This window comes from Scylla paramamosain, chromosome 34 (genome assembly GCF_035594125.1).
Source record: "Scylla paramamosain isolate STU-SP2022 chromosome 34, ASM3559412v1, whole genome shotgun sequence".
In the NCBI taxonomy this organism is placed as follows: domain Eukaryota; kingdom Metazoa; phylum Arthropoda; class Malacostraca; order Decapoda; family Portunidae; genus Scylla; species Scylla paramamosain.
The window spans coordinates 15,402,720-15,422,719 of NC_087184.1; the positions used below are offsets into that span (position 1 = coordinate 15,402,720).

The 20,000-nt window shown below is 43.5% G+C and overlaps 1 protein-coding gene across 4 annotated transcripts in view; it reads right to left on the reverse strand.

Moving 5' to 3' along the window:
• Positions 1–1,041: 1,041 nt before the first annotated feature.
• Positions 1,042–20,000, reverse strand: part of LOC135090264 (uncharacterized) — a 37,487-nt gene continuing 18,528 nt past the window's right edge. For 2 of the 4 annotated variants that reach the window (XM_063986873.1, XM_063986874.1), the window contains exons 2-8: positions 14,799–16,029; positions 13,769–13,998; positions 13,548–13,664; positions 12,832–13,011; positions 12,141–12,608; positions 4,059–4,161; positions 1,042–3,054 (exon numbers count right to left, since the gene is read on the reverse strand). In XM_063986873.1, coding sequence (XP_063842943.1) covers positions 2,189–3,054; positions 4,059–4,161; positions 12,141–12,608; positions 12,832–13,011; positions 13,548–13,664; positions 13,769–13,998; positions 14,799–16,020 — 3,186 coding nt within the window. In that variant the 5' untranslated portion in view covers positions 16,021–16,029 and the 3' untranslated portion in view covers positions 1,042–2,188. Of the gene's footprint in view, positions 3,055–4,058; positions 4,162–12,140; positions 12,609–12,831; positions 13,012–13,547; positions 13,665–13,768; positions 13,999–14,798; positions 16,030–19,501; positions 19,633–20,000 lie in introns of those variants that run through there. The other 2 variants (XM_063986875.1, XM_063986872.1) reach the window with 2 other exon arrangements.

A 20,000-nucleotide genomic window follows, 5' to 3' on the forward strand; every position in this document is an offset into this window, starting at 1 on the left:
ATATATATATATATATATATATATATATATATATATATATATATATATATATATATATATATAGATAGATAGATAGATAGATAGATAGTCTATTTCTAATTCTTATCTTTCCTGTCTGTTTATTCTTATGTTATCTTCTCTTCTATTTCTAATTCTTATATTTCTTGTTTATTTATTTGTATATTGTCTTATTGTCACAAGTGTAATTTGGGTTCTATATTTTCTTTTCTTTATTTGTAATTCCTATCTTTCATACACCTCTCTCTCTCCTTTCATTTGTATTTCCTATCTTTCAAGTAGTTCCTTCTCTTGTGTCTATTTGTAACTTCTATTTTTCGGTATGGATCCTTCTCTTCTCTTCCTATTTGTCCCAGTCTCTTCTCCTTTCCCACTTCCTCTTTTTTTGTGCGTGTTCTTCTTATCCTTCAACTAGATCCTTCTCTTCTGTTTGTAATTCCTATCTTTCATATAGATCCTAATTCTTCTCTTTCTCTCTCTCTTCTCCTTTTCCACTTCCTACCCCTTTCTTTTTATGTGCACTTCCCATCTTTCATACGTATCCCTGTTCTCTCTGTGGGGATGGCAACACAGCATTGCCATGAGGATCCCCTTGGCCAGATGGAGCAATAATGTTCACTACCAATTACCAGACAGGATAATTTCAGCTCCAATAACCATGTTTGAATCTAAAGCACCACATATAAAGGGTTATGAGCAATGCAAGGATAGCACACAGGTATTGCAGGTGGGGGCAGGGCAAGACACCTTTCTCATTTCCACACTAACATAATAGGACCGAATTTTGTGATCCATTGAACTTTCCCTATTTTTTGGCTGTATATTTTTTTGGTAGTTTTTATTTTTCCTAATGACATATATAGATTATGAGCAATGCAAGGCTGGCACAACACGACAAGAGACTTTTCTCATTTTCCTGCTATCCAATAATGAGCTGGCAACACACAGCAAACAGGCAGGCTGCCTCTCCTCAGGGACATGGTGTGGCAAGTGGCAAGCTTGACAGGAAACACAAATTAAACAAATATTAAACAATATATTTTAAAAATCATTTCACATAAAAAATTGCACTTTCTGAGAAGAGCTTAATATACACAATACACCGAATGCCTTTACGGTATATATATATATAAACAGTTTTGTGTTGGTTGTCACCGGGCCCTGGCTGGCGGCCCCCTCACAGCCCTGAACGCCTGGTGCGTGGTCAGGGAGGCAGGCTGAGGGCCTGCCTGCTGTGGGGCCAGACGGGCCAAGCAGCAGGGCATGAAGCAAGGTTTTGTACAGGATTCAAGCGGCAGCTGTCTCATCTACTTAAGTTTGGGGAGGGAGGGGTGACATCCTCGCTGCAGGGTGAAGAGGGCGATGCAGGGCAGAGCTGGGAGGTAGGGTGGCCCACCTGGGGTGTCAGCACAGCAGGGCACGCAGGCGGGGAGTCCCAGCCGCCCCTGCCAGGGTTTAAATGCTGCCGAGACGTGTGATGCCGCCTGGCACTGCTGCTGCTGCTGCTGGTGTCTTGACGTCTACATGTTGGTGCCTAGAGTGGTGCCAAAATATTACCAAGTTTGTGACCCTGTGGTTGTATTCCAGATTGAGCAAATTTTATGGATTTGGTTGAGTGGGAATCACGGGATATGCTTTGTCCTTAATCCTAAGAATCACCAAAATCAGCAAAACTCACTGGAAAGTGGAAACTAATTTTCCCACGCCATTCTTCACACTGGCACTCGCAGACAGCAGCCCTTGGTAAATAAAAAATAACATTGTTGATGCTCGGTATCTGGGATGCTATTGGCCCCTGAATAAATAGCAGGTTAAAGCTGGTGCGCTGGACCTACAAAAGCCAGTGTTTACATTAACGTAAAAAAGTAATAAAAAAGAGGTCTATAAATACATACTTGTACAAGACCCACCATTGCCCAGCCTTATTATGCACCTTCCCTGTCCATCACCTTCACAGAGACCAGTCACACACACTACAAGTCTCTCCACCACATAGCTCCCTTCCTGCTCTCTCCCTTGCAGCACTGGGAGGGTCTGCGCCGGGTTAGTTGTGTGCCTCACCGGGGCTGGCACAGGGCCGTCGCCGGGCCAGCTGACCACCCTAGGGGCCTCGCTGGCCCGGCCTAGTGTGGGCGTGTTTATCTCACTGAGAGAAGCCTGGGGTGCTGCACTAGGCCGACACCGTCTCCACCATGGACTTCTTGACTATTTCGCCCAAGTTCTCGGCCGCTTCGCTGGGCTCCTCACCACCTGCCGCGATCCCCGAGTCTGCACTGGAGGAACTCAGCAGGCTGGCGTCAAAGCCCCGGTGGGCCGTGCTGGCCGCGGTGTGGGCCGGTAGGCAAGACTCTGGCCGGCCAATGTCCTCAGCGGCCAGGGCCGTGGGGGAGGCAGGCACGTCCATCTCGTAGCCATCCTCCACTCTGGTAGAACAGTCAGCGGTGGCAGCAGCGGCAGCCTGCACAGGATACTCGGCGCACGGCTTGCCTGGCATCGGTATGGATGGAGCGACCAGGTACCTGGTGGACTTGTCTGCAGAGGCAGGAGATGGGGATGAGACAGCCTCAAAGGTGGGCTGGAAGTCAGCACAGTCACTCACACCACCCTTGAACAGGCTCTGGGCCGAGGCGCCAGGGTCAGGGTATTGGCCAAACACGGCTGCTGGGGCCGCCCCGTCGTGCACCCCGGCCATGCAGAAGGTGTTCTGGGTGTAGGAGCAGCTGACAGGGGCAGAAGGGACAGCAGGGGGAGGAACAGCACCAGAGTAGGGGAAGGAGGTGGACACGAGGCTAGAGGAGTTGGTGAACTTGGAGAGGGAGTTGTAAGCATCAGGAGTGCCCTGTGGGGGGGGAACTTGAGGCTGCACCTGTGGGGCCACCACCTGGGGGGCCACTACCTGTGGGGCCACCACCTGAGGGGCCACCACACTAGAGGAGGGGAAATTGTGGCACGACCCATATGGGGCTGATGGGTCAAAGGGAGAACCCAGTCCAGCAAAGACAGAGCATGTCCCAGAGTTGTAGTCCCCTACAGTGTCTGCAAGAAGAGGAAGTCTCTATTAACTACAGTACATGCCAGACCAGTCTACTAGTGAGGCTAGGTGAGAATGCAAGACTCATTCAAGGAATATCAATACACACTATACATACTGTGCAGTGCACCAAGACAGCATCAGGACAATTACATTTCTTCTCAATACCAAGAAAAAATATTCTCCACAGTCACCAATAAACCCATGTACATACTAGCAGACAGACAGACAGACAGACAGACAGGCACAGGGAAGGGCAGTGAGTCAGGGAGAAACCTTCAAGAAATGAAGCACATACAAGCCACCCACCACACACCACTACACCTTCCAGTCTGTACCATGCACACTCAACCAAGCCTTCCCTCACACTCCACTCACTTCACACAGCAGACCATGACATGACATGACACTGTGATCCAGACCATGACATGACATGACAGTGTGATCCTGGCCCATGAACTTGATTCAGGAGTATCTAGCAAGAAGGCAGCTAGTGCAATACACTGTGTGGACAGACTACACTAAAGGCTAAGCAAAGTTACTATCACTGAACCAGAAAAATTAACCAAGAATATAAGGAAGGTAATATCTACCAAGAAATCTAGTAAAAGAACCAGCCTCAGTCTAAAACCTAAAGATATGCAGATTAGCAATGAGGGAAGAATGCTCCATTAGGAGAGAAGTGCATGAGGCAGGCAGTGCATGATGGCCCCACAGCACAGCAATACCTGCTCCTCCATACCACACCACACCACCAGTCTCCTTGCCTTGCCAACACCCAACATTTCACACTTTAAATGTTAGACTCAAACCAAGCAACACTTCCAACAGGTCATGGTAATGAAACACACACTGACAAATTTATACACAGCAGAATCTTTCACTTCATACATTAAACTCAGACTCAAACAAAGCAACATTTCATTCCGTGGTAATGAAACACACGTGATTATTATAGTTATTATGGTGAAGGTGACAGTGACTCGGACAGAGAGGGCATAGTACTCACCATGCTGGATGTACACTGAGGCAGGGGCGGCTGGACTCAGCATCTGACGGGACTCAAAGTGTGGATAGAGAGGCGTGCTCATCGCTCCCACACACGACGACATCTGGAAGGACAGTGATTCAGATGCTACTCGCTGTAATGAACTTGCATTCATTAAGGAAAGCCAACACTGAGGAGAACACTGCCCACAATGAAGTTTACATACTGAATTGTTTTAAAGAGTCAAGTATTCAAGTTTGTACTCAAATTATTGTGTACTTCATTCAGTCTACACCTACAATATTTATTCTTTTTTTTTTTTTGCAGTTAATGTTATCTTACTCTTACGGCTCTATGTTCTCTGTCACCACTTCACACATAGTCAGTTCTACCTCCACTCCTCTGGGCAAAATGATAAAAAATTTCCTTTGGTTATTTTATTAAGCCATGATGAGCTAACTAATATAAAGCAAGCCTCTCTGCGGCCGCCCGTCACAGCGCCACACAGGGCCGAGTGCCTCCAGCCTCACAGCCCGGGCCGCCCTCTCCACCACACACACTCCAACAAACACTCGTGACAGTTTCCTCAGTTCAGGCTTTATAGAAATTATAGAGGAAGACATGTATAAAAGTTACTGTATATAAACTGAGTAAATATCCAATTTGTCAGTAATGAAATAAAAGTGTTATCTAATGCTGGTTTGCAGATAAGTGTAGAAAATAAACATATATTACTAAAAACTATTTCCACTACATAAATGCATAATTTGTCATGACAGGGTGTAAATGGGTATATATCTTTGAACTTAAATTACATAAAAATATATGTATGAATTGCACTTACAACATTTTATGGTCATAGATGCTTCATTGCACAATCATCACTCTAAAAACTGCATTAACAAGAAAATATAATTCATGGTTCTCATATACAGTGGTTTGTCAACATGAGTACACGCCAGCTGGTGCCCCCCCACCCACCCAGCACTGCCAACCCTTCCCTCCCAGCACTGGCCTGCCTGCACAGTGCCGCAGTGGATCAAGGTGCCTCACACTGGCTGCCTCTGTCACTACAGTGGTGCTCACACTCAGTAAGGCTACAGACTTATCACTCAAACTTCCCACAGGCTAAAACACTACCTGTAACAACTTGGGTTAACAGTAACTCTCAGAAAAATAATCTCTACAGAACATTACAGGTATGCTAATGGAAAACTTTCTTTAGGAAATTTCAGGTACTTTGATTTGTCAATTTTTTTTATGGATTTCAAAACAGAAAGGCTCCAATTGATATATGTATACATTTTACAATCAATGTGTGTGTGTGTGTGTGTGTGTGTGTGTGTGTGTGTGTGTGTGTGTGTGTGTGTGTGTGTGTAGAGCCTTACTACAAAGAAACAAGACATGGCCCATAACAAACCACGAAAGATGGTTAACAGATAAGGCATAAATTTATATAAGCCAAAACTCAGCAGTCAAATCAGAACAACGGAGATCAGCACCATGAAGTGCCGTCCCTCTATGCCGAATACAGGCAGACACAGGTGCCTCATTACACCACTCCCTCAGCTTGACAGTCTGCTCCACCTCACACAGGGATTGTACTTAACAGGATTTGTAGCATCACTGAGCACATTTCAGATAAGACATGTGAGTGTGCTCTGTTAGAAGCATCAAAAAGGAAATAAAAAAGTTGGTTTATAAGACAAGTAACTACTCCCTGTCAGAATCATCAAAAAATATATATGAAATGGTTTAAAAATCTTGCAGGTATGAATGATTATGACTAATTAACTGGACGATGACACCATGACAGTGAGGCTGTATGGCATGGGCAAATTACGGGTTTAACAAGGCCTGGGCACCTGACAACCACCACCCAACACTCCCTGCAGCCATTACAGCATACATCAGTACAGCATAAGACCTTCATTCATGGACTTAGATTAATAAGACAATCTGAAGCGCCATCCCTGAAGCTTCACATTGTGTCATTGTAACATAAAAGGAAGCTCAGTGTGAAAACTTGGTGAAGACCCCTCTGCCCTCACTACAGTCACACCAGTGAATATTATCTACTTTTTGGCCAAGCAGTATAAACTTTTCACTGCTATTTGACATTTTCCTCGATCACCAACCACTCTAAGACGTATTTTCTTGTTCTGCAGCCACCTCCCAACATTGTTTAATCTAGAAATTGCAAAATCTATTCTTTTCAATCCCCTTCTCTCTTGCAGATGCTTATAAGAATTCTACACATTACTATTAGTGCTGTGAATTATTGCATACAGCAGTGAGAGGGATAAACAAGGCCTCATCTATGAAAAGTGTCGAGATTTAAGAGCAACAAGCTCCACATGAATTAAGGTGGCCCTGTACCAAAATAACTATCATGCTGCTCTTCCATATAACCCCTCTAATGTAAATAAACACACCACATTCTCAAACTCAGACAAATCTTTCATTTACCTCAACCACTGCATCTTTCACCTCAACTCAAACCTCAAAAACAAATGGCAACTTTCCCCAGCTTAACAAGTGACCCAAAACTCTCTCGTGGCAAGGTTCCTGAGCAATGAAACAGGAAAAATAAAGAAATAACCAGCACACATTACAACAATCACACACCAGAAGGCTATTGCACTGAGTAACAACACAGCCCAGCCAGTAAACACTAGATATATCTCATCTGGACAAACACTACATGATGCAAGGTGGTGTGAGCAACCTGCCTCCCTCCTGGTGCATCACACTTCTGTACTCCCTGCACTCCCTGCCACAGACTCTGCCCTGGTGATCCTGCTAAGGACAAGTGAACATTGCAATACTGTCTGTCACTGAAAGCCACTCTTGTTCTCTGATTGGTTCACACGTTCCTTGTTTTGAAATGTAGCGTTACAAAAATATTAAAGTTGTGGCCAATATGCCTTTCTCTTGCTTTAAAATATGTAACAAGTAGGTAGTAGGTAATGTCACGAGAAAACAGCATGCTAGAAATCTGAGGCCACGTGACACTATAGGTGATAGTGTGTAGGAAGACGTGTTGAGTGTACTAAAAGTTGTTATCTGAGCATTATAAGGCAGTTAGATTAGGTGAAAGATACTGATCTCTTGTAGGAAGAACATGAGGTTGGGAAAGGAGAAATGAGTGACAAAATGGCTATACTCCCACCAAAACTCCAGTAAGATACATGATTACAAAGATACAAATCAGGTATCTTACTAATAAAGGTTTCGGTTAGAGATATAATGTCAATTTGCTGCACATTTCAAAACAGGAGAAATATATCGGCCAATCAAGAGCATCACCCAGTCACTGTGTTGCCACATTCACAAGTCCCCAAGAGCCAGAATTACCAAACAAAGTCAGTAACAGCAAACATACAGCATCATTTACCCTATAGAACTATACTATTCAGTCAAGCTATATTATATAATCTTGTCTATCTTGTATCACAGTGGTGGGGATGACAACAGCAGCAGGGCACATCCTGTGTACCACCACTGCCCTGCCTGTGGTTGATCAAGGATGAAGGACCATAACAAAGTGAATCAAGCTAACAGTTGATGAAGCCACTGGGGTTTAAAGCTACATATCACTGACACAAGCAGCCCAATCAAATCCCAACATGTTACAGCTAAATAAAGCTTCTCTGTCTTTTAAAAAAAAAGTTTTTTTTCTAACACTTTCAAGATGTGTTAGAAATGTACAAATACAATTTTTCATGTAGAATCAGAAACATAAAAGACTTAAATTCAGACTACCACAAACGGAAGTCAATATTTTAAATAGCTCTCTCTCATCAATCTGAGAGCTACACATATCACATTAACTGATAAGGGAGCACTTCAGTTATCTAAGCACTAATTTTAAACAAAATTGCGTGTCTTGGTGATGGAAACAATATCAACATTATGAGTGTGTTATGTAAACATATTAAACATTGCAAAACTTAACAGATTTTGTCTGGTATTGATGAGTACATGGTGTTTTGAGGCAGCCTAAAATATCTCATATGAATAAACAGTAACAACTTCAATATGAGCACCCCAGCACTGCCAATCACATATTCAATCTTTGGTGAACATCCACAGTCTTTTACTCTTCCATATTCAAGATGTTAGGAACAAATGCACCAATAATTTAACTAACAGACTATATATCACAACTTTCCTACTCTATAAGGTAATCTGACAGGTAATTCAACAAACAATACCACATTCCTCACACAGTCACTCACAGTCTCACCACTTGCCTACCTCGCCTGTTCCTACTTCATTACCAGCACAGGTTGATTACTGCAACAGCTTCCTCCATATCTAAACAAACAGGCTTTCTCAAATTAACAAAATTATCCTCTCATTTTCATTCAGCCAACCACACACACCTCGCCTGTCCTTACTTCATTATCAGTACAAGTTAATTACTGCATTAGTTTCCTTCACGTCTAACCCAAATGACTATTAAAAAGGAATAAATCTGCACTCAATTTTATTCAGCCAAGCACACATACTTCCCATGTCCTCACTGGCCTTAATCCTCAGAAGGCTTATGGACCTGATGGGTTCCCTGCCACTGTTCTCTGAAACTGTGCCTCCGTGCGTGCACCTTGCCTAGTCAAATTCTTTTAACTCTGTCTGTCAACATCTACCTTTCTTTCTTATTGGAAGTTTGCCTACATTCAGCCTGTTCCTAAAAAGGGTGACCATTCTAATCCCTCATATTACCACCCTATTGCTTTAATTTCCTCGTTATCTAAAGTTTTTAATCTATCCTCAACAGAAAGATTCTTAAACATCTATCACTTCACAATCTTCTATTTGATTGCCAGTATGGTTTCTATCGAGGCCACTCTACTTGTGATCTTCTGGCTTTCCTTAAAGAATCTTGGTCATCCTCTTTTAGAGATTTTAATAAAACTTTTGCTATTGTCTTAGACATACCAAAAGCTTTTGATAGAGTCTGGCACAAAGCTTTAATTTCCAAACTACCCTCCAACAACTTCTATCCTTCTCTCTGTAACTTCATCTCAAGTTTCCTCTCTGACTTCTATTTCTGCTGTGGTAGATGGTCACTGTTCTTCTCTTAAATCTGTTAACAGGTGTTCCTCAAGGTTCTGTCTTGTCATTCACTCACTTGCTATTATTCATCAATGATCTAAACCAAACTTCTTGTCCTATCCACTCCTACGCTGATGATACTACCCTGCACTTTTCCACATTTTTTCATCGACATCCAACCCTTCAGAAAGTAAACTTCATGCAGGGAACCCACTGAATGCCTGATTTCTGATATCTCTAAAATTTCTGATTGGGGCAGAGCAAATTTAGTATTGTTCAATGCCTTAAAATTTAATTTCTCCATCTATCAACTCAACACAACCTTCCAGAAAACTATCCCCCCCTTCTTCAATGACACTCAACTGTCCCTCTCTTCTACACCAAACATCCTTGTTCTATCCTTTACATATAATCTAAACTGAAAACTTCACATCTCATCTCTAGCTAAAACAGCTTCTATGAAGGTAGGCATTCTGAGTCATCTCTGCCAGTTTTTCTCACCATCCCAAATGCTAACTTTGTAAAAGAGCCTTATCTACCTCTGTATGGAGTATGCTTCACATATATGGGGGTTCCACTGGCATTGTTCTTTTAGACAGGATGAAATCAAAAGCTTTTCATCTTATCAACTCCTCTCCTCTAACTGACTGTCTTCAGCCTCTTTCTCATCACTGCAATGTTGCATCTCTTGCTATCTTCTACCACTATATTCATGCTAACTGCTCTTCTGATCTTGTTAACTGCATGCCTCCCCTCCTCCCATAGCCTCACTGCACAAGACTTTCTTCTTTCTCTCATCCTATTCTGTCCACCTATTTATTGCAAGAGTTAACCAGTATTCTCAATCATTCATCTCTTTCTCTGGTAAACTCTGGAACTCCCTGCCTGAATCTGTATTTCCACTTTCCTATGACTTGAACTCTTTCAAGAAGGAGGTTTCAAGACACTTATCCTGTAATTTTTTACTACTGCTTTTGATTCTGTTTGGGGACTGGCACCTCAGTGGGCCTCTTTTTTTTATTACAGTTTTGTTACTGGCCTCACATCTCTCTCCTTGGGTCTGTGTCAGTTGTGTACCACTGACAAGCTCCTACCAATAACACACTAAGTACTGATGTGTTGCTATCAATTCTTCTCACTGCTCCTTTATTTCAAGCTGCACAACAGGTAAATGTTGACTCTTCCTTATTGAACTAGTAAAGTAAAGGTTATGTTAATCCTTCCATGACTTGCTAATAATTTAGAGGGTAGAAAGAACATTAATGTCACACCACTTCTACCATGACTGTTGCCGATAGCTTGGAGAGTAAAAAGGACAATATCCATTCATGTTATGCTTGTGGCTTGTAAACATAAATGCAATCACTAACTAAATAATAAGCCATACATATTTCTTCTTCCTCAGCAGTAATTCACACTGTACCATTAGTAAGTCACCTGGGAAGCTACAGTCACTAAATATAAGACTAAATGAGTAAGTAAACGGGTGAATTAATAACATCACACAAATTAAATGCAAGGAATAACTTAAGGTACTACAGTAAAAAGCTACACAAATAAAAGCTAATAACTTGTTTTTGGTTCCTTATATAACCATTGTATAGAACAGCTGATATGTCTCACACACACACACACACACACACACACACACCTCTCCCTTTAATGTACCAGTGATGTAACTGTTAAATAATTTAAAAAAGTAATTCTCTCTCTCTTCTCATCAAACTATTTATATATATATATATATAATGTCATCAAACCACAATAATTATCTTTTCAGCACCTCTACACATACAAGTATCACATCCCAATACTCCCATATAAATCCAAATACTTGGGTTTATAACGACTACAAATATCAATATAAATACCCTTAATGTACTATTCCACTGTATTCCCACATGAACACTAAATAGAGACACTCCACACCTCACACACTTGTTAGTTTATGGATGAACACACAGGCTACTGAACTTTATAATTATCTGCTGATTGTACAAACTGTTGTTACATTCACTAGTCTGTCTCCAGCATTCCAACTGTCTCCGCTTCACTTCAATGCTAGTTTATGATTAACAAACAGGATGCCAAATTTTATAATTTTCTCTTGACTGTAAGTAGCATTACCTACATTCATGAGTTTGTCTCCAGCATTCCAACTCTTATTCTCTTAGTGCTAGTAGGAGGATTAACAAAGGGGATGTTGAACAAACTTTAGCTCAACTTTAGAATCTTCTGGTGACAGTAAAAGCTATTATCCACATTTACAAGTTTGTCTCCACCATTCCAACTCTTATTCTCTTCATCTTAGTGCTAGTAGGTTGATTAACAAAAAAGGATGCTTAACTTTAGAATTTTGTGGTGACTGTAAAAACTATTATCTACATTTACAAGTTTGTCTCCAGCATTCAGATTCTTATTCTCTTCATCTACCTTCCAGATTCAAAATGTTAGGGTAATTTGGTGGCTTTGCCTGGTAGTGTTTCCGGTGGAATCATTTCATTACAATCTCTCACCTTCATTGTAATTTTAAAAGAGATTATTGCCACAACATACATTACTCAATAAACACAGTGAAACATCATAAACATTTTGTACTGAAGAAAGTCCGAAGGTAAAAGTGGTAAATTGCTCTTGGTCAATTGCCATCTCCACACAAGTTCAAGTGTCAATGAATTAGTACCACAAAACACACCCGTGATCAACAAAGTAATTCCCTGAACATGATACAATAAAGTGTGAACAAAACTGCATCACAAAGTTTGGTTCAGTCAGAGTTTCCAGCACACACAAGTCAGTACAGGGTGGTCACCCTCAGTACAGGTGGGCAGGATGCGGTGAGTGTAATGCATCAGGGAGCCTCAGGACCAAACTCATCAAAACATTCCTAACAAGAGGGTGGCAATGAAATGAAAACCAAGGCCTTGGCACCACAACAGGCTGTGGCACCAGAGTGTGGCGGGCGTGGCACCGGTGTTCCCCGCCACACTAGCACACTATGCATCTACTGAACATCCCCGGGGGGTCGGGGGAATAGTTTACCTCAACAGAAGAGTTGAACTTGGAGACGTCGGTGACGGCCAGCGACCCCGCCGCTGCCGCCTCCCTGCCGCCCTCGAAGAAGGGAAGGTTGCCGCTGCCCAGCCCGCCGCCGCCACCACCATTGAAGCCGTTGGTGGGCACAGAGGATGAGGCGAGCCACTTGGCCCGCTGCTGCTGCTGCTGCTGCTGGTGTTGCTGTTGTTGCTGCCACTCCTGCTGCTGTTGTTGCTGCTGATGGTGCTCCTGCTGGGTGTGCTGCTGCTGTTGCTGCTGCTGCTGCTGTTGCTGCTGCTGCTGCTGCTGCTGCTGTTGTTGCTGCTGCTGCTGGGACTGCCGCTTCTCTATCTCCAGCCTCATCAGCGTGTGGATGAAGTGTGTCCGCACACGGATGGGATTGAACTCTATCCGGCCATACGTGTTGCCACACCCCTCACGGGAACACCCACAAGGGAAGTTGTGGCGATCCACCTGTGTGTGGAGGGAGTGTGGGGATCAGGCTGACTGTGTGTCTGCCAACACCTTCACTACTCATGACAAGATATCATACAATACAAACTACTTGTAAAACAGAAATATAGCTGCTATCAATGACTGTTGTGTTCTGAAACAACTCTCACTACTCTTCACCACCACCACCACCACCACCAGCCCGACTGGAGAGGTGGCACAGCAGTGTGGGACACGAACTGACCTGACACTTGATGCCCGCCTGGCAGCACTGGCAGGTGTCCGGGTCACAGTACACCTTGCACTGACACCCACACATCTCCCGGGAGATCCTGATGTCCTTGCACTCCTCCTTCTCCACGCCCTCAATGTGGCAGATGCCGGCCTGGCGCAGCAGTGCCCGGCGTTGCCGGATGGGCAGTGGCTGTGGGGGAGATGTGTTGTCACTGCACCCTCTACCATATGAGTACTTAAAACACAGAGGGCTTAACACAACAGTGAGCGGTGTGCTCTGATGGGACAATTATAAAGGCTAATGAACAGTTACATGTGCCATGTGAGATTAATCTTTTTAGACATTTCAGAGACCTTGTGGCATAAGGCAGTGTGGTGCACTACTGTGTCTTCTCTGCCTATTTCTGATAAAGACAACAAATGATTTTTGGGGAATATTATTTTCTCAACAACAGTTTTCAGTCAGTGAAATGAATGTTAAACCAATTGAAAGTGAATGCATCTCACAGCATAAACAACTAGTTTGTTCTATCTTGCTGAAAACACAAGGGCAAAAAAGTATGTACAACTCACCAACAAGGAAATAGTTAAGACAGAAGAATCCAAGATGACTTGATGAAATTCCCAAAAGGAAGCTTGGATCAATGGCAACAAATGACAAAGACCAACACTTGAGCACCTGCACACCTGCCCCCAGAACAGAGACAAGACAACACAGCAACTCACCTGCAAGAAGTAGTAGGAGTCTGCATCCAACTCTGAGTCCGAGAGGTCACTGGCCTCCTCACTGTTCTCCTCACTGTCCTCTGAGCTGCTGCCACGGCTACTGCTCTCCCCATGCTCCTGCGGCGAAGAACAGAAACGAGAATTAATACCCTGACACAGCACCACCACTTGCTGTACAAGTGTCACCCTTCCAGCACCCTGCAGCACCACCGTGGCCTCACCCTGGCGGAGCGCTGCTGCCGGAGCCTCAGGAGGTGCTCGCGGTGTGCCCTGCGCTGCTCCACGGCATGCTCAGCCAGAGAGAACTGCCGGATGTGTGAGTGGCGGCGCGACATGCCCAGCGAGGAGCCGCCCTGCGACGGCACGCACGTGAAGCCTTGGGACCTCGGGAAGTAGAACACCGTCACACCCTCGAACTGAATGCCACGCCTGCACTTGGCGGGTTTGGAGTCTGTGGGGGTGAGGGAGGATGTTGTGTTAGACTGCTGTTTACAATGTGACTTAATTTTAACATTAGTCAATTAGATTAGAGCAATGTTTCTGGGAGTCTGTGGGAGAGAGGTAGAATGGTGTGTTAGATCACTACACACACTGTTACTTAGAGTTTTAGCATTACATCTTCAGTCTGGTGCAATGTTTCCTATTTCAGCATCAAGAACTAACACTGAAGGGCATTAAACTCTGTACTGGTCAATTAAAAGTATCACTATTAACATGTGACTCATTTTTTCTGACACTAGAACCTAAGTGGCTGAAATTAGTTACATAGATAATAACTTAAAGCCAAGACTGAAAAAGAAACAAACAGGTAGTAAACAAAAGTACAGTTGTGAGAACCTGTTACTGAGGCGTTTAATGTGACCAATTAATTACCAAATCACCTCAGTGGGCTTTGTTTTTATAAATTTTTGTTCCCCTTGAGCACTATATCCATTGTAAATAAAATAAATAAATAAAAAATCAACACAAATTCTTCCCGTGGCAGTCAAAACATTCAACCCTGGAATCCTCACTGACAAAAAATAAATAGATAAATAAATAAATAAATAAATATATAAATAAGTAGGTAGATAAACAATAAAAATCAACACAAACTCTTCCTGTACCTCACAAAGCACCCACCCTCAGAATCTTGACAGGCTCTCATCGGGCAAAAAAATCAAATCAAACAAAAATAAAATAGAATAAAGATACACAAAGCATAACAAAAACAACACAAAATAATTTCTTAGTATCCATCAAAGCACCCACCCTCAGAATCCTCACTGGCTCTCCTCTTCAGGCTGCTCCTCCTCTCCAGGTGGTCTGCCGCTCCATTGAACACAGGTCGGCGGGGAACGTTAAACTCCTCATCCACCACGTACTCCCATCCCTCCTCCGCCTCCTGGTGTGGACAATCACCTCCCCCCCGACACACCTCCTGGTCCCCGTCCTCGCTGCACACGGAGTCCCCCGCTTCGGAGTCTGTGTCCCGGGTAACATGGTCCATCGCCGGGGCCTGTAGGTCACTGGTGCCGTTTTGTCCCACCTCCGGGATGCCACACGAGGCCGACAGAGGCAGGAGTGCGGTGTTGAGGGGTGGTGGCAGTGGCTTCTCGTCTCTTATACTATGCAGAGTCACTCCATCTTGATCTGCGGTGGATTCTGGGATAATTTCAGTGCTGCCTGGTTTGTCTGCTTCGTTATTGTTGGGTGTCTCGGCACCGTCTTCCGCTGTGCTCGGGTTACTCACGTCCTTTGCATCGCTGGTACAATCTGCGGTGTCCTTGTCGTCACTGTTACAATCTGGGGTGTCTTTCTCATCACCGTTACAACTGGGAGTGTTTTTCTCGCCACTGTTACAATCTGGAGAGTCTTTCACATCACTGCTACCATCATTAGTGTCTTCCTTCCCCTCACAGCCATTGCCTAGTTCACTTTCCTCCCCCTCGGCCTCCTTCTCCCTCGAGTCATCTGAATTATTGGCACAGTACCCAGAGTCACCCACCGGACTACCACTCCCTTGCCCTTCCCTCACTTCACCACTCCACTCTTCATCCGTGTCCCTCTTACCCTCTCCCTCAGCACCCTTGTCACCAGACCCCTCCCCTGCTTCAGCACTCGACTCAGCACTGTCCCTAGGCACTTCTCTCTCCTTCAGGTCCAGCAACGCGACCTCCTGGGGACACGGAAGCCTCTCGTTGGTCTCCTCACATGCCCTGTCCTTTGCCGGGTTATCTGAAGCTCCTTTACTCCCAGAATCCTCTTCGTTGCCTTCCTTGGCACCATCTGCCTCGTCACTGCTCTTCTCGGAGGCAGAAAAGACATTGTTGCCCATGCTCGTGTCTCCGCTGGCACTGCTGCTCCTGCCAGCGTCACAGGGGTCCAAGTGAGGCTCCTGCTCCTGCCCAGGTGGCCCAGCAGATGCTCCAGCAGGTGCTCCAGCAGGCAGGGGTGTGCTTGGGGGACTTCTGCTGTTCTCCTGTTCAGACATAGTAAACACCTGCAAGGAAAATTTTACTCTTAGTTTCATATTCACATTACAAATTTGTTAAATAACATACAAGGGAAATTCAAGTGTTAGTTTGGAATGACATCTTTCTGACATCAAATCTGGTTACCTTATAAACTGTTTGTGATGTTCATTGTCTTGTATTAGTCTAGTCAGACAAAACACATACACACACACACACACACACACACACACACACACACACACACACACACACACACACACACACACACACACACACACAGCAGGGGCATTCCTCCCTCACAAGACTGCCAGGAAATCCATGAATCACTTTCTTTTTAAGGGATAAGATGATGCAGATAATTATTTTTAGATGTTGCCTGTCACTCTGGACATACATGTTCTTGTCTCTCACTGCCATATCACATCATATCATCCATTCACTCACTCAGGACATATAAACCCTTTTTTTCTCTCCTGGTACAGCTCCACAATAATAAAAGATAAAATTGTATTCCCTTACAAAAGATAACTGAAGACATTTTTGGAAAGGACACCATGCATTCCTTCCTCTCAATACCATTCTTCCATTCACTCACTGATGACACACTAACAAACACACTGTCTCTCTCCCTCTGTTAAGCCCCACAACAATACCAGTAAGATGAACAAACATCCTACAAAAACAACTGTGCAGACATCTGTGGGAAGGACAGTATTCATCGTTATCATTATCAACATTTCCTCCATCGCCTCCCTTGTCTTAAGTTTCCTCAGTGGGAGAGGAGCAGTCTTTCATAACTCAGCCTTGCACCATAACTCAATTTTTATTTCCTTTTCATCCAATTTTCAGCAGGAGGAGGATGGGGGCAGTAAAGTTTCTTTCATAACATGTTGTTACTGCGTGTGGGATGTCGGGTGCTGGTGGGCAGGATGCTGCTGTGATGAGTGGGGTTACTCCTACTGGCCTCTCCCTCCCAGACCACGTGCAGCAAGCGAGGCATGGGAAGGCGCCAGACTTCCAGGTCCCACACTTTGTAGGCAGGTGACTGAGATAGCCAGTCGGCAACAAGGCTTTGAAGAGAGCGGACGTGGAGCAGAGCAGTGGAGGCAGCAGCAGCAGCAGCAGCAGCAGCAACAGCAAGACGAGTCTGGTGCCTGCAGATCTTGAGGCGGCAGCTGTGACGCCCTGGCAAGCAGACCTGAGGCGAGGTGGACGCACACGTGGTGACCAGAGATGTGGTACCTGGACATGTGATGGCCTGGAGGAAGACCGTGGAGGGTTGACATCATAGCTGGCTGTGGAATCTCCCGATTGCTGGAGAAACAAAGGCTGGAGGAGCCTCTGTGTATCTGCTGAGTACCTGAGGGCCAGCCTGAGGAAGGACTCTATGAGGAATGCCATCTCTGCCTGTGAGGATTACCAGGTGCTGGAAAATGCAACTGAAGAAGACTTCACCACGTTCAGCCGTAGCCTTCTGTGTCGCACTGTGAGCCGTGAGTCGTGCCTTGCAAGTTGGGTCGTGTTTCCTTCGTGTGTGTTCTATGAGGACATCTGAGTAACTTTGTGCTCTGGTTGTGTGTGGGCAGTGTGTGCTATGTATTTATAGCTCTGTGCTCTGCCTGGTGTGAGTATTGGTGCCTGTGGTGTCCTGCAAGACACGAGATAACTGTGGCCTGTTCTCTAGTGAGGAAATACATGCCTCTGCTGTGCACAGTCTTTGCATATTCTTCTTTCCTCACACTCCACCACCACACCAATCCCCATGAGTTACGTCCACCTGCACCACAGCACCTGGTGACAGAGCAAGTGCTGCCCTGACTCCTCCATGTGAGTTGCTGCCAGCCCAGGTGAGCGTGCTGCTACTGGCTGGCCCACCGTGGGTGGCAGCGGTGGTGGTGATGGTGCCGCAGCAGTATAAATATGACATCGTGTCTTTCTGATGGCAGTGGAAGTCTCAAGTATCTTCTGGCCAAGGACATCAATGCCAGAAATATGAACAGATTAATTAAAACTAAGATATTAATAAATTTTCAGAAGACTGAGATAGCTAGACACAAAGAGACAAGACAGCAACTTAAACTAAACAGACTTAAGGAGGTCAGAATCTCCCACAAACAATTTTGATCCAATCTCCTTATGACTTTAACAGAAGTGAGGTGGCCATCTGTTTAATATTTTCACCAATTTTTGTTAAATTTGCTTGCAATTTTTCTTTACATCAGAATTTTTGGATGAGAAAAAACTGGAACTAAATTTTCATGCTTTTGATTACAAATTTTGTCTTTTAACATTTGATTCTCTGAGATATACTGAACAGCTCTGTGGCCTGACAGTTTTCCTTCAGGCATTGTCAAATTTTTGCCAAAATATGAAAGAAAAAGCATCATTTATTTTCCTTTCTTCAGACATGTTACTTTTTTTATCACACATATTGTTATTTTTCAACCACAGTTCTTTCCATAATAAGTTTCTCTTTCCAGGAAAACAAACTGAATTAAAATTGGTTACTGACTTTGAGAAATGCAGTTTGAAAAAGTAGCAAAGATAATTTTGAGACACTAGCTGTTAAAGATCTGTGTGTCAATACTCCCATTTAGCAGTCAACAACATCCAGAATGTCAAAAACTACCAGAAAAAATAGTTTCATCAGAAAAAAACGGTAGACTAGCTCTATCTCAGTATTCCCTTAATGATGACCTGTACAGCATGGTAGCTTTGTAAAGACACCACTCTGAAAATTTACTTGTTATATATTTTTATAGTAATTGCCTGGAACACTTTAATAAACAAATATCTACATTCCTGCAAACACTGTGTATATGTATCTAATATAATAACTTAATTTTACTCACTGTGATTATTGCTATAAGTATTTACTAGTTGTGGATGGTGTCTGGTCTTAGCCACACGTAATGTGACGCCTCTTTTTTTTTATTATTTATATATATATATATATATATATATATATATATATATATATATATATATATATATATATATATATATATATATATATATATATATATATATATATATATATATATATATATATATATTTATTTATTTATTTATTTATTTACTTATTTATTTATCCAGCAGTGCATTGTAGCAGTGGCAATGTAGGTATGAGAATGGCGCTAGTGTCGATGTGTAGTCCCCGGCTGGCTGGGCAGTAGTGTCGATGTGCCACAAAGGGACAACACATCGACACAAGTGCAGAAACATGAATAAAATTATGAAAAAAAAAAAAAATAGAAAATCAGAGATAACTAGGCACAGACACAAAGTTATTAAGTTAAACCAGACTAACTTATAACAAACATGAGAAAAAATAACAGGAAACGCAAACAAATAACGATCAATTAGATGGTTTAACAATCATTCCACCCCTTGACAAGCCCCTTATCCCCGCAACCGCCCCTCTCGCTCTCATTTACCACATCAGACCACCTCACCCAACCCCACACACCCTCTGGACACCCACGGAGGACTCCTCACCTGGGTGGACCATCCCTCGGAGCAGAATTTCTATAATACATACAGGAAAAGGCAAAACACCCTCCCCGTCCACTATTTTCAGTTACTACTTGTGGCGACGTCCGGACACGTGGTCAACTGTGCATGTAAACAAAGGGTATTGTTCGTAAATAAATATAATGGTCTATTATTTACATACTGGATTTACAAGGAGAATCTCAGTACTTATTTTATTTATACTTTTAAATTTGTACTCATTGGATTGGGGAGGTATGGGTAATTTACTAAACATTAAGCCATATGAACAAAAGCGGACAGTTCCCAGATGACGGCTCCTCTTTGTGACGTAATCAATCTTCAGCCAATCATCGTTCAGTATACTATTCCTTCTTATGATGTCATGGGTTCTAAGCTAATCAGGGCTCAGTATACCATTACCTCTCATGATGTCATGAAAGTTCAGCCAGTCACCGCTCAGTGTAGTGTTTGATGCAATGATTCCATGACGTCATCACTCCTC